At 38.8% G+C, this 13,234-nt stretch overlaps 1 protein-coding gene across 6 annotated transcripts in view; it reads left to right on the top strand.

Annotated features, from left to right (window-relative positions):
* Positions 1-7,935, top strand: part of LOC149458682 (6-phosphofructo-2-kinase/fructose-2,6-bisphosphatase 4-like) — a 147,184-nt gene extending 139,249 nt beyond the window's left edge. For all 6 annotated transcript variants that reach the window (XM_089681970.1, XM_089681971.1, XM_089681972.1 and 3 more), the window contains one exon: positions 1,631-7,935. In XM_089681970.1, the coding sequence (XP_089538096.1) occupies position 1,631 (1 nt within the window). In that variant the 3' untranslated portion in view covers positions 1,632-7,935. The remainder of the gene's footprint in view (positions 1-1,630) is intronic.
* Positions 7,936-13,234: the final 5,299 nt, after the last annotated feature.

The following is a 13,234-nucleotide window of genomic DNA, read 5'->3' as shown; positions in this document are numbered from 1 at the left end:
TGTGTGTGTTGTGTGGTTTTTTGTTTTGTTTTTTTAATGCTTCACAGCCCATATGGCACATGCACAGTGTGAGTTGTGGATCCTTTTATTATTGAACAATTACAAACCACTCCACAGCTCATACAGCAGATGCGCAAAATCTCCTAAGAAGGCACTGGTGACATGGCTACATCACCAGTGCCTAAGGGAACCAAGAAGTTCTAAACAGTTAAATGTAATTTAACGGTAAAAAAAATCATTTATTTTTCATTAAACAGTAACATGTCAGCATGCAGAGCTGCACGTCCTGGGAAGCTTTAGGTTTAAGTTTACCGGTTCGCTAAAATCCCATAGACGCTGTGGAAACAGCAATTCATTATCTCATTCCTCCAGAGAAGGATTGCCTTTTTTAGCCACTTCTTTTTGTAGTACACATTTCTTAGCTTTGCTGTTGCAAATGTTTAACCACCTCCCGTCCGTCTGTTGTATTTAAACGGCCAGACGGTGGCAGTGCAGAGTCGGTGGCCGTTTATAAACGGCCTCCCTACCCCCTGCTTGTGCACGCTCCCTGGGAGCGCGCACACCGCGATCCGGTGCCCGCTGTGTCCTCAGGACACAGTGGAACACCGATCGTCGTACGGGACCTCTGTGCGAGGTCCCGATCATGTGATCACTGATTGGCCAATCAGTGATCACATGAAAAGTAGTAAGCAAGATGTCACTTCTGACATCATTGCTTATGTGTGAAATCTGTGAATGACCACCAACATCACATGGTACAAGGCCATTCACAACAGCCTTGTACCATGTGGCAAGCTGTGACCAATCACAGCTCACACAGTAGTTCTCAGTGGCTGCAAGAATGCAGCCAGAGAGGAGAAATGATTGCTTTTACACCCATATAGGCTTTAAAAGCAATCAGTGTAAAAAAAATCTTCACCCTCCACAAGTAGTACACTGTACTGCTAGGGTGACCGTATGTTAAAAAAAAAAAAAAAACCTTAATATAAAAAAAATTTAATAAAAATGTTTAAAATGATCATTTTTGGTTATAAACTAATTTGGGTTGTTATTTTGTATTTTGTTTTTTTTACTCAAAAGATAACGGAATAAATTATGGCCAAGATTTATGATGAAATATTTATTTGCCAAATTTTTGGACTTTCATTTACAAAAAATATAAAAATCCCAGTGGTGAATAAATACCACAAAAATAAATCTTTGTGTCTCAAAAAAAGCTAAAAAATTCATATGGGTACAGTGTTGCATGACCGCGCAATTGTCAAAGTGTGATAGCGCTGAAAGCTGAAAATTGGCCTGGACAGGAAGGGGGTGAAAGTGTCCGGACTTGAAGTGGTAAAAAAAAAAAAAAAAAAAGTTTCTACATAAATGTAATTTGATTGTGATGGTATGTCATCACAGTATTAAGACTGTGTAGAGGAGATGAGAAACTCATGGGCACAAGCTTGGTATGTCTATTGGTAAATCAGCCTTTTAGCGAGTTGTCAAAGGCATCACATTAACCTATTTAATTACCTAGGCAGAACAGAGTGCTACTTTATTTTCTTCTTGCTTAAGCTGTGTTCATGATCTAGTTTAAGTGTAAAAAATCTTTCAGAATTTGTAACTGATTATTTTTACTCTGTTTCAGAATGTTGATGTAGATCGCACCAGTGAAGAAGCTCTTCAGACTGTTCCAAATCATCTTTAGCAACAGATGTGATCCATGTGTTCCTTTTCCTCCATTGCACTGCAGGGCCCTCTGGAAACTAATGGGGTTACAAAATGTGCAGCTCTAATCATCGGGAACTCATTTTAAAGTGAAATAGAATTGGGCTAAAAGGCTAACTTTTTTTCCAACAGGGTGGATGGGTGACTGAGTCTGTCAAGTATTGATGGTTGTGTCTGTGTTGGGGAGATTTTCCCTCACCTCTGTTGTCCCTTGGGAAGGAAGACACACAGAATGATAAAAATCTGACAGATAACCTCTTCCCACTTTACTGTTCTTTTATCGGAAAGAGATCCCTTCATTTCCTGTCCTGTCACCTGGCCAAGAAGTAATGGGTGAATCTTTCTAGGTAGGACAAAGGCAACAATAAAAAAAATAAGCTTTTTACCCCTTTCAACTCTATTTAAAACTAAACATTACTTTTGGCTGGAGCTGGATTTTACATATCCTGTGTGCTCAAAGAATTTTAGATTAGGCATTCACACTGTAAAATATGTAATTTTTTTAACACTCCATTTTAATATATGTGAACCGATCACCATGGTTACTGTTTATATGTTAAATGTTTTTGAATGTTCTTTTTTTTTTTTTTCCCATAAACCGATACAAGCATTTAATTACATTATCCACTTCTATAGAACCTTGGTCAAAGGTGACCACTCCATTTGGCAATGTAGGAGTTAATCTATTGCCAGCATCAAAAGCCACTTGCCCTCAGGACATGAATTCCTTACTATAAAATGCTTTTAATGGCTTTTTTTTAAAATAATTTTCAAAATCCGTTATTACAAAAAATACCCAATCCCACTTTTTTTTTTTTCCCTGAGTTTGAAAATTAACTAAACTAAAAAGAGCTTTATTCTGGAGAGGTCCCGAGTGCAGATGTCATATCTTTCTGATATTTAAAGTACATGTATACAATTTGCATACAAGCACATGTAGATCCATATAGCTATTCCAGTTTAATTTTGACCCTAATAGATTAAGTCACTAATTGGATCCTTCTCACAAGGATCACCCCTGGAATTCCTACTCCACATCTTGTATAATATAACATTTAAAGAGGAATCTGTCTGCAGTAGCGAGAGCTCCTCTGACAATAATCTTGGCCATATATAACTCTGGTGTCATTTTGCTAGGGATGTTAGAAGCTGGTGGGTCATGCAACCTTTACTTGCCCTTTAAACACTGAAAGCATTAGTAGCAATGATCAGTTATTTATAATTTGCAGGAAATAGGCATACAATTTATCTGCACTGTTTTATTGCATTGAAACCAGATCAGTTTTCTTTATCTGGCAATCGGTAGAGCAGGAAATGCCTGCCAGCAAGGGGCAGTACAGCTTTGTCCAACAGTTACAGGAGGCAGAGAGCATGCCCAGGTATTTGAGCACCTTCATGAAAACGGTGGTGGTTTTTCAGTTGTTACATCCAGCACATGCTGAAATGATCCATAGTTACTTTTCATATGTACTTAAACTGAACTTGTGCTGAGAGAAATATGGGGCTCCCATGACCAACTCTTGATTTTATATGTTGCCTGAAGGTCTCTGGCCTCTTAACCTTTTTAAACCACTGATCCAGAACAGGTACCCTTATAGAATGAATCTATAACCGCCTATTTGCATACTTGATCAGGTTATTCACTCAGAGTTTTGAAGCGATGTGAACAGCATGACCACAACTAGGATTTTTCCATAGAAGTCCTCAATGGCAATTTCTGTTATTGCTCTTGGCCAGGTCTTCGTTAACTGCACCTGGTGTGTTATATCAAAACATTACAGAAAGATGGGAACTTTAAAATGGAGCTCAGGGTTAAAAACTAAACCTTACTCATTAGGTAAAAATTATATATATATATATATATATATATATATATATATATATATATATATATATATATATATATATATATATATATATATATATATATTTTTTTTTTATCCCTTAACTCCATAAAGATGCAGCTTCTGGATATGAAAACGGTAAAGGTACAGATGTGAATTACAACTGTGAATGCTGTGCAGAGTTAAGAGAAGTATGTTTAAAAAAAAAAACCTTTATATTCACCTAGGTGGATGCAGCATTGATTCGATGCTGCATCTGTCCCCCGCTGCTCCTAAGACTGAGAACTGAGCAACCAAAGACCTGAGCAGACAGCCGGTGACGGTCAGTCTCGGGTTCTCTGCTTTGCCCCTCCAGTGATTGCTGGAGCAGCTGGCTTAGGTTCTCGGGATCTTTCCTGAACCTAGACCAGCTTTGTAACATCACCGGACAGCAGGCTTTAGCCCACCGTTCTGCACTCCCGTGACTCGGTTTCAGCTGACAAACTGCACTCCTATGATCCCTAGAAGTATAGCCAAAATAGCTTTAACTGTACTGTTGGGCTCCCAGCAGCTTGCTCCTGGTCCTTGTACACCTCCACTACATCAGTGCTGCACTGCTTTGTGGCTGGGGTGGGGATTGTGGCTGCCTGTAAATCTGCTTTATTAGTATTTCACAAATCTGTGTTTTTCATGACTCGCTGGTGAGAGCATGATATGTTTCTTTAAAACGTGTTAGTGGGCTATGCATGGTTACTGTGCTGTAGGAGCCCTTAATTCTGTCATGATGCACAATAGTCAGTTTTCTCTGTAAGTGCCCATCTGTTTGGGCACCACTGCAGTTGGACATTCCATCCATACGGTTTAAAGTTTATTTTAGCTTTTTTCAGTCAGAGCAGCAGTTGGCATCTTTTACCTTTTTTATATTTGTTTGCTTTACATGTAAAGTGAAATGGTTTAATTTCTTTTCAGATGCTGGATGATGAGGGCTTTGGGGTTAATATCCAATGTGCAATATTTATAAGACTGTTTTCTGCTATGGAGTAATGTCAACGTCACATCAAGAGGGGAAGACAGGGATATTTTTTTTTTTTTTAAAGAAAAGTCTAGTAAATGTATTACTTTGTGTATAATTGCTACAAGCAGGAAAGTTTATTTTGAGAATTTATAAAATAATTTGTATGTACAATGTTAGCACAATGATTATTTTATGGAGAAGAAATGTAAATGTATAGTTGCACTTTTTTACTCTAAAGTTCCACTCCCTTGTATGATTTTCTTTTCTAATATCTTTGCTTTCTGGTATCTCTACCTTTTTTATGTTTTGAAGATATCCTTTTTATTTTAAATTCAGTATTGTATGTTTTGACTAAATAACATCTTCCCAGCCAATTATTCAGTGTAATGCAGTTTTAGTAAACACACAAAGCATTTTACATGGGTTTGAATGGACAGACCATTGTGAATATTCATGTATTTTCTGTATTTTCTTGCTTTTTTTTTTTTTTTTTTAATTGCATAATGTGAATTTTGCGATATCAAGTGTGCCCACTGTGTGAGCACAGTACTGTGATGCTCGCTTATCAAATGTCTCACAGGAAGAGTAGCCGTGTTGCCTTCAAAGTCAGGTTTGAATATTTGAAGTCTGATTGATGGAATGAAACAAATATACATTGATGCGGAAACTGCAGTAGTCAAATACCACTCTACACCACTGTCATGGAAATCATCAGTTATTTTGTCTTTTCTGCATTCAGATTAAGCTGTCCAAAAATGGCAGAAGACTAGAAAAGTTTCAGGGGCTTAAAGGATAAGTTCGCTTTAAAAATAAATAAATAAATGCATTTTTCTTTTTTGAAGCCTGGAAAGCATTGCACCAGCGATCAGCAGATAGCTGGTGCCATCCAGGACTCTCCTGCAAACCTATCGGTGTATCTGTGTGCTCATACTTGGTACAGGAAATCGGATACACTGTGGCAGGAAGAATCAATGAGCTATCTCAGCTGTCAACAGTGCCGTGATAGTTCATGGAGTACTACAAGCCAACAGCCGCAGAGGCTGTGGGAACTTGTAGTTCATTGATTCACAGAACTCAGTGGCTATGTGGGTGGAGGCTCACATGGCTGCGCTGTTGTCAAAAAGCTAGTACTTTTGTCACAGGGAGAGAGAACAGCAGGCGAGGGCGTCCGCAATGGGAACATGTTAAATGTTTCGCTGTAAAAACGGGTGGAATATGTAACACGTTCCCAAAGATGAACTTTACTTTCTTACTAAAGTTCCACTTTAAAGGATGTCCTGATTAATTCATACTGGCTCCTTTTGCAGATATAGCTATGTAAAACGGTCTCATCCTGCTCTGCACAGCCAAAGTTCTCTATTCTCAGCACTGTGCCAAGAATCTGCTGAGCAGTGAAGGAGTCTGTCCAGCAGCAGTAAATATTTAAGCTGTCAGCAGATCAGCTCCTAAAGGGGGGAGGAAGTAACAGGAATGGTCATTGCCTATTCTGAGGAAGGTCAGATTGTGGGGGAGCAAGAGCTGTGACAGGACAAACTCTCTGCTGCCAGGGAGACAGAAAAGCAAAGGGTTAAACTTACAAGGATAGTACTGTGAACCTGAGCCGTGTGCAGCTACTGCAGCCTTCTCTTTTAGCTGAGCTAAGACATACAATCAAGGCTGGCAATGCACACGTTTTAATTGCAGAATGTGACACAAAGGAGTTGATTGACTAAAACTGGAGAGTGCAAAATCTGGTGCAGCTCTGCACAGAAACCAGTCAGCTTCCAGGTTTTTTTTTTTTGTTAAAAGTTTAATTGAACAAGCTGAATTTAAAAGCTGATTGGCTACAGTGCACCGCTGCACCAGATTTTCCTCTGTCCAGTTTTAGTAAATCAACCCCATAGTTTGAGAAGAGGAGAATTGCTAATAAGGAAGTGACTGCTCTGGACTCCAGAAAAATGGTTTCCTTAGGCAAGAAGAAAAGAACAATGCTGGAGGCAATTTACAGCACACACTAATTTTAGTAGCATAATTATTAATGTGGAATGTATGTTCTTTTGTTGGAGATCGTTGATTGTTATCAAGTTGTTGTGGGTAAAGTTCTGCTTTAATACAGTCACATTTTATTCATGTGGTTTAAATCATTTGTTGGTCATTTTATTTTAACTGTTGCTTGGTTTGTTTGTTTTTTTTACTACAACTAGCAAAGCACTCTTGGTGATGTTATGGAGTGTTTGTGCATATATTGCAATCTAAAAAGTAAAGCTATTGTATTAGCATGGAAGCCAGACAACTATCATGTTTAAACGAAATGAATTTATAGGTTGCCACTTATTAATGGAGTTTGCAGTCAAATGTCCAAATTCCTCCCACATACATCTACACACTGTGTAGACTATCCAAGTCAAAAATCCTATTTTCTTAATTGAATATCACAGGACATTGGACCTTCCCCACATTGTCTATTTTCACTTCTATTTGCTTGCTTACAAAACTGAGGCATGCTGGGAGTTGGAGAGGGGTCATGCAGGGCTAGGTTACGGCTTTGCTATTTTGCCAGTGTTAATTTATCTGGAGGTGAGCATTCCCCAATGGTCTAGGAATTAAAGCCCTACTCCAGGAAAAAAAATAACTTTAATTGGTGTATTGTGTATCAATTACCCTTCTCCTTACAAACACCACTTCCAAAGTCATTCTGCAGTGTATGGATGAAAGTTTGTTTCCTCTGAGCCAATCTAATTTCCTGCCTTGAGGAACAGGCATTTTTCCCTGCTCGTTATCTACTTTGGGCAATGGTCCCCTCACTGCCCCCATGCATTCTCTGCTTCTAGAGTATATGAAAGAGGACCTGGCAGCTGCAAATGTTGCCTCCAACAACAGAAGGTGCAGACATCATGTAGGCAATATAGACACCTTCAGCCATGTTCTGGCAGGATGGCCATTTCAAGGTTCTAGTTGCTATGGGTGACATTGGAAATTTTCAGAGACTTGAAGGCACTAGTGTGGTGTATGTGTGTCTTCTTTATTTAGCAGTTCAATACAAATGTGTCTCATGCCTTGGTGATCCTAATAAACTATATCTCCTGACCTCAGTGGCATCCCTTAGTTTTCCTAAACCGCTCAGCTGATAAAATAGCAACCTTTTTGTAAAAAAGTAAAAATAAAATACAGAGCACAGTTAAACATAAGAGCTCAACCTATACTGTATATGTTTACTGCAGGTCTGATGTGTTTTATCATCATGTTCCCCTGTGCCTGTAAAGCAGGTCGATTCACTGAAGTATTCTCACTAGGCTATAAAGAAGACGCAGCTACGGCAATGTTATAATTTCATGCATACATTGCTTTCTGCATGTGTAATTATAATGCTGCTTTCAGAGCTTAAATTAAACTGTTAAATACAAAATATTCTTCAGTTGTGGTTCTTGTCATTTTATCAGGTCTGATTTCTCTCAAACATCTTAAATTCACATAGACCACATACACAGAGGTTAACAGAAAAGCTTATTTTTCATTGTCTCAGGGCTTTTTTTTTTTTTCCCCTCTTTCAATCGAACTGCATTTCTCTTGCCACTAACCTAGCAATGTCTTTAAAGATTTTCACACCATTTCTCCAGATTATCCTGCAACCAAACCAGGCCATCTTCCCTAATCATCCAATTTGGTGTTTCCCTTGACTTTTTTTAAAGTAAAAAAAAAAAAAAAAAAATACAACCACACACAAGCCTTTAATTTTAATGACAAGCATGTTATACTAAATAGTTTTGCACAGGGCAGCCCTGATTCTCCACTCCTTGGGCCCCCTTGTGCAGAGAGCCCCCACAGCAAGCAGCTTGCTTTGGGGGCACCCAAGCAGGCTTGCTCCCAAGCCACTACTCTGTGTCCATTCACAGACAGAGCGCTGCTCAGCCCTGCCCCTGCTCTCTCCTTATTGGCTTACTGTGATTGACAGTAGTGGGAGCCGGTGGCTACCGCTGCTGTCTCAGCAACTGAGAGAGAGCCAAGACCCTTGTGCCCATCACTGGATCGGAATGGGGCTTGGGTAAATTTTTGGTGGGGCTGCTGCACACAGAAGGTTCAGCCTTTACAAACGCTTTAAAAAAAAAAAAAAAAAATCCCTGACTGTTCCATGTGGTCCACAATGTATTAAGGTAGAAATGAAATATGTATATTAATTGTATTCTCAGAGTTCTTTTGCCACTTTCTCTGCTACAAATAAAAATTAGAGCTATCTGATACTTGGCTATGAAAATACTTACATGGATGTTTACAAAGCCATGTAGCTGCTGTTCAGTTTGGACTACAGGCTGTGGTTTTTCAGTCCTCTCCCGTGGAAACTGGGCTAAGCAAACAAATTCTACCTTTTTGCAGCTTCTTGATAGTGTGGTTTCCTTTGAGTTGGAAAAATCTGGAGGATTTCTCCTGGCAAAGAACATAGGAATTGAGCACCCTGCCACTGCCATGTTCAGGCTCTTGCTCTATGTGAGAACTTTGGAATAAACAGGGTTCCTGTGACCTGCCAGCAATAGTTATGCCCATGCACAGGAGGGTGTGAGATACCTGGGTGTCTGAGGCTGGTGTATAGTGCTCCCCATTCTGTTGATCTGTGGTGCGGGTTGCCATCCAGAGGGGAGGCGGACTCTGCCAGGGAGGAGAGCCGCAGATGCTGGGTAACCATGGAGTGCCCCATGGAGGGTGACCCCCCCCCCCAACAGTGCCCACCATAGACTGTGATTACTCGAAATCCCTGAGTGAGGAGGAAGGAGAACAGTAGCCTTTGTTAAATCAGAGGACCGTGGAGTGGAGAAGACATACGAGGGGCTACAGAAGATGAAGAGTCAAATGTTTAAATGGACTAGTACTGTTTAAAGAACATTTGGGGGGGACCAACCAGTGGGCTCAAAAGAAGCGGAAGCGGAGACATAAGAGAGAAGGGTATAGAATCCCTCAGGGAGAAAACTGGTGAAGGGGCAAACAGGAAAAATTAACGGACGCTATTCCTGGTGAGCTACAACCCCAATTTTTTGCCACAGAAGTAGCTATCTTTTCTTGAAATTATAAAAGATAGAGAAAATACACTATTATCATGAAGAGTAAAGCTGTGAAAGGGGGAGGGTCTAGAACATCTCAAACAAATACAATGAAAAAATATGACAGCAAGAGACGTGCAGAGGGTCAAACACCAGAGAAACAACATGGAGTAAGCGCAAGACGAGCTGGAAAAAACCATTAATGATTGCTCCAGATTGTCTCTAGGAGTATCTAATATGAGCCAAAGTCTATAAATTGAAGATATAGAAAAAGAGTTGGCTATAGAAAATGTTGCGGAACAAGAGAAGACTCCACAAATACAATAGGAACCTCCTGTGCTACTATTTAAGCAATAAATCTATTATGAGGGAGCTGCTAACACCTAACCATATACCAAGTGGCAACAAATAAACTGGTGCAGCACTATCCTAAATATAATCATGTAACACAATATATAATACAATAGACAAAAACAATTGTGCAAAGTGAATAAATACCACAATAACTTATAATCGGTGAATTGATCCTTTCAGGGATCTATAGCGAGTAATTAGACGTGACCTCACCCGGTATCAAGACCAGGAACCAGTGACAACAGAACATCCAAATGGGACCATAAATGTGAAAATAGTAGTAAAGAGAATCCCTAAATGGGATCAATATACTGTGTGTGAGTAGTGACCAGAGAAAAAAATGGCTAAATTAAGCCATATACATACAAAAAGGTGACACTGAGTGGATCCCTAAAATTGGGATCAAATATCACAATGGTGACAGGTGCCGTGATAACAAATTAAAATTAAAAAATTAAATTGAATAAACAATTAGAATTGAATGGTGTGGGAAGCACATAAGGAATATATCAGGAGATTCTTGTTAGCAATTGGAGTAGAAAAAAAGAAAGAACGACAAAAGAAAATTAATATACGTTAATAAGGGAACTATATGAACTAGAACAATCATATAAAAAGAGAACAGTAAAAGATACACAGCAGAAAATAAAAAAAAAAGAATTAAGTAACTTAATGGAGCAATAGACCTGATAAATATTTAATGAGAGCAGAGAAATAAGAAATCGAGGAATTATATAGAAAAAAGTAAAGATGATAATGGTGTACTCAACCCCTGATATCGCTAATTTATTTTAAAAATATTATAGGAAGTTGTATGAAGTCAACCTAAAAAACCTAACCTTACTGAGATTGGGAGAGAAACGCTTAGCATTTTAGATAAACCAGTAACAGGAGGAAATCCAGGAGGCACTGAAGGGCACAGTTGCGAGGAGGAGTCCTGGGCCAGACGGGTATACTGTGAGACATTATAAGAAATTCAAAGAACAATTAGTCCCTGAACTGTGTGTGTATATATATTTATATATCACACTAGGTAATGGAATGGAAATGAGGGAGGAGTCATTGCAAGCACATAGTACAGTCATACAGAAAAAGGGGAAAGATAGGACCCAATGTGCTAGTTATAGGCCTATCTCACTGTTATATACTGATACGAAACTACGCAAAGGTTCTGGCAACAAGGCTGAAAGACTAAATGCTGGAATGGATTCATTTAGATGAAGTAGGATTCGTCCCTGGTAGGAAAGAGATAATAGGCTAAGATCATTATTCCTCATACAAAAAAGTAAGAGAGAACCCCCCCCCCCCCCCGTATTGATCTTATTGATAGACGCTGAGGCTTTAGATTGGGGCTTTATGATGGATACATTTGAGGTTTTGGAAATTGGCCCCAAAAAGAGAGTGGATAGGAAAGCTTTATAACCAACCATCAGCAGCGGGAAAGGTCAATGGCTTGTTATCAGAGTTCTTTAAAATGTATAATGGGACAAGACGGGTGCCCGCTCTTGCCCCTGTTTGTCTTCTTTTTAGAGCCTCTCTTGGCAACAGTACAAAACATTCTGGATGTAAAAGGGCTACAGATAGGAGAGAGAGAACATAAAGTGGCAGCATATGCTAATGATATGCCTTTTTTTGTGGTAAACCCTAGGCTGACACTACGCAATCTAATGAGGATAATAATGAAATATGGAGATTTATCAAATTTAAAAATCAACCTGTCAAAATCAGAGATTTTAAATGTTAATGTTCCGATAATTGAAAAAAAAGATTTTGCTGAGAGAATTCCCCTTTGCATGGAGGGAAAGAGAACTAAAATACCTGGGAATAAAATTAACCTCATCTTCTAAGAATCTATTTAAAATAAACTACATCCCATTAACAAATGATACAAAGGATGAATTGAGGAGAATCTTGGTAGGACCACTCTCCTGGATAGGATAGATAAATCTATTAAAAATGATAATTATCCCGAAAATCCTATTTAAATCTCATATGCTACCCATACAGCTTCCGGGAACCTATTTTAAAGTAATTAAAAAAATGATTGAGGTTTGGGGAAATAAAAAAAAAAAAAGAGACTAAGCTATGGAGTGTTGTCCAGAGACAAAGATAATGGGGGTTTAAATGTACCTGACTTTAAAAGATATTGTTACTCTGTATTGTCACGTATTTTTGATTGGACATATAATGCAATAGGGAAACGTTGGGTTATTATAGAGAACACATTAAGTGAGACACAACTAGATAGGATTGTTTGGTTGCTACATCAGTATTGTAAGTTGGCTGAAAACATGAGCACTTATACATGAAATGTAATTAGGGTTTGGGAGGTAATTTACAAACAAATGGGATGGGAGTTTAATTCAATGTTAATACCGTTGGTGGGAACAGATTTCTTCCCACCAGGGAAAGAAAATATTTCTGGTAAATGGATAAGAAAAGGGAATACACAGTTAAAAGATATAATGAAAAAAGGAGAAATATGCTCCTTTCAAGAGTTAAAAAAAACAAGGAGGTGTTTTTTTTATGTTACATGAGTGGTGATATTTTCAATTAAGACACTGTGTTGCAATGCTCTCAAAGCTGCTAAGGACAATGGAGGATTTGAATCCATTTGAACAACTGTTTAGTGCAGGGGTGTCAAACTGGCAGCCCTCCAGCTGTTGCGAAACTACAAGTCCCATCATGCCTCTACCTTTGGGAGTCATGCTTGTAACTGTCAGCCTTGCAATACCTCATGGGACCTGTAGTTTGGCAACAGCTGGAGGGCCGCCAGTTTGACACCTCTTTTTTTAGTGCAAGTAAAATACAGAAACATGGTATTTCCCATATTAATAAATACTTACTACAATAGCAGGATCTACTTCCCCGCTATACATGGAGAAATGGGAAAGGGAACTCAGAATATCATTTAACGAGCAACAAAAAAAGAAGATATTTAGATTAATGCATGGGGCTATAGAAATGAAGGTGATGGAAATGAATTATAAATGTTTAACTAGGTGGTACAATACACCGAGTGTGGCACACGTGCAACATGTAGAGAAATCACCTATGTGTTGGAGAGGATGTGGGATTTAGGGTACAATGTCTCACAGATGGTGGGAATGCCCTAAAATACAAGAGTACTGGGAAGAAATAATTCACCGAGCACTGGAGATTGTGGGGACTACTATCTCGAAGGATCCAGGCATATGCTTATTTCATAAAACTGAGATTACAGCAGAAAAATATAAAAATTTGATAATCCATTTAATAAATGCAGCAAAGGGATTGATACCCAAATTTTGGTAGGAACAGGAGGCACCAAAAATAAAAGATTG

The sequence above is a fragment of the Staurois parvus genome, unplaced genomic scaffold, assembly GCF_062004578.1.
Source record: "Staurois parvus isolate SC_StPar_1 unplaced genomic scaffold, SC_StPar_1.0 ptg000282l, whole genome shotgun sequence".
Lineage (NCBI taxonomy): Eukaryota > Metazoa > Chordata > Amphibia > Anura > Ranidae > Staurois > Staurois parvus.
Note: the sequence above shows the minus strand (reverse complement) of the source record. Positions and strands in the feature narration are given on the sequence as shown.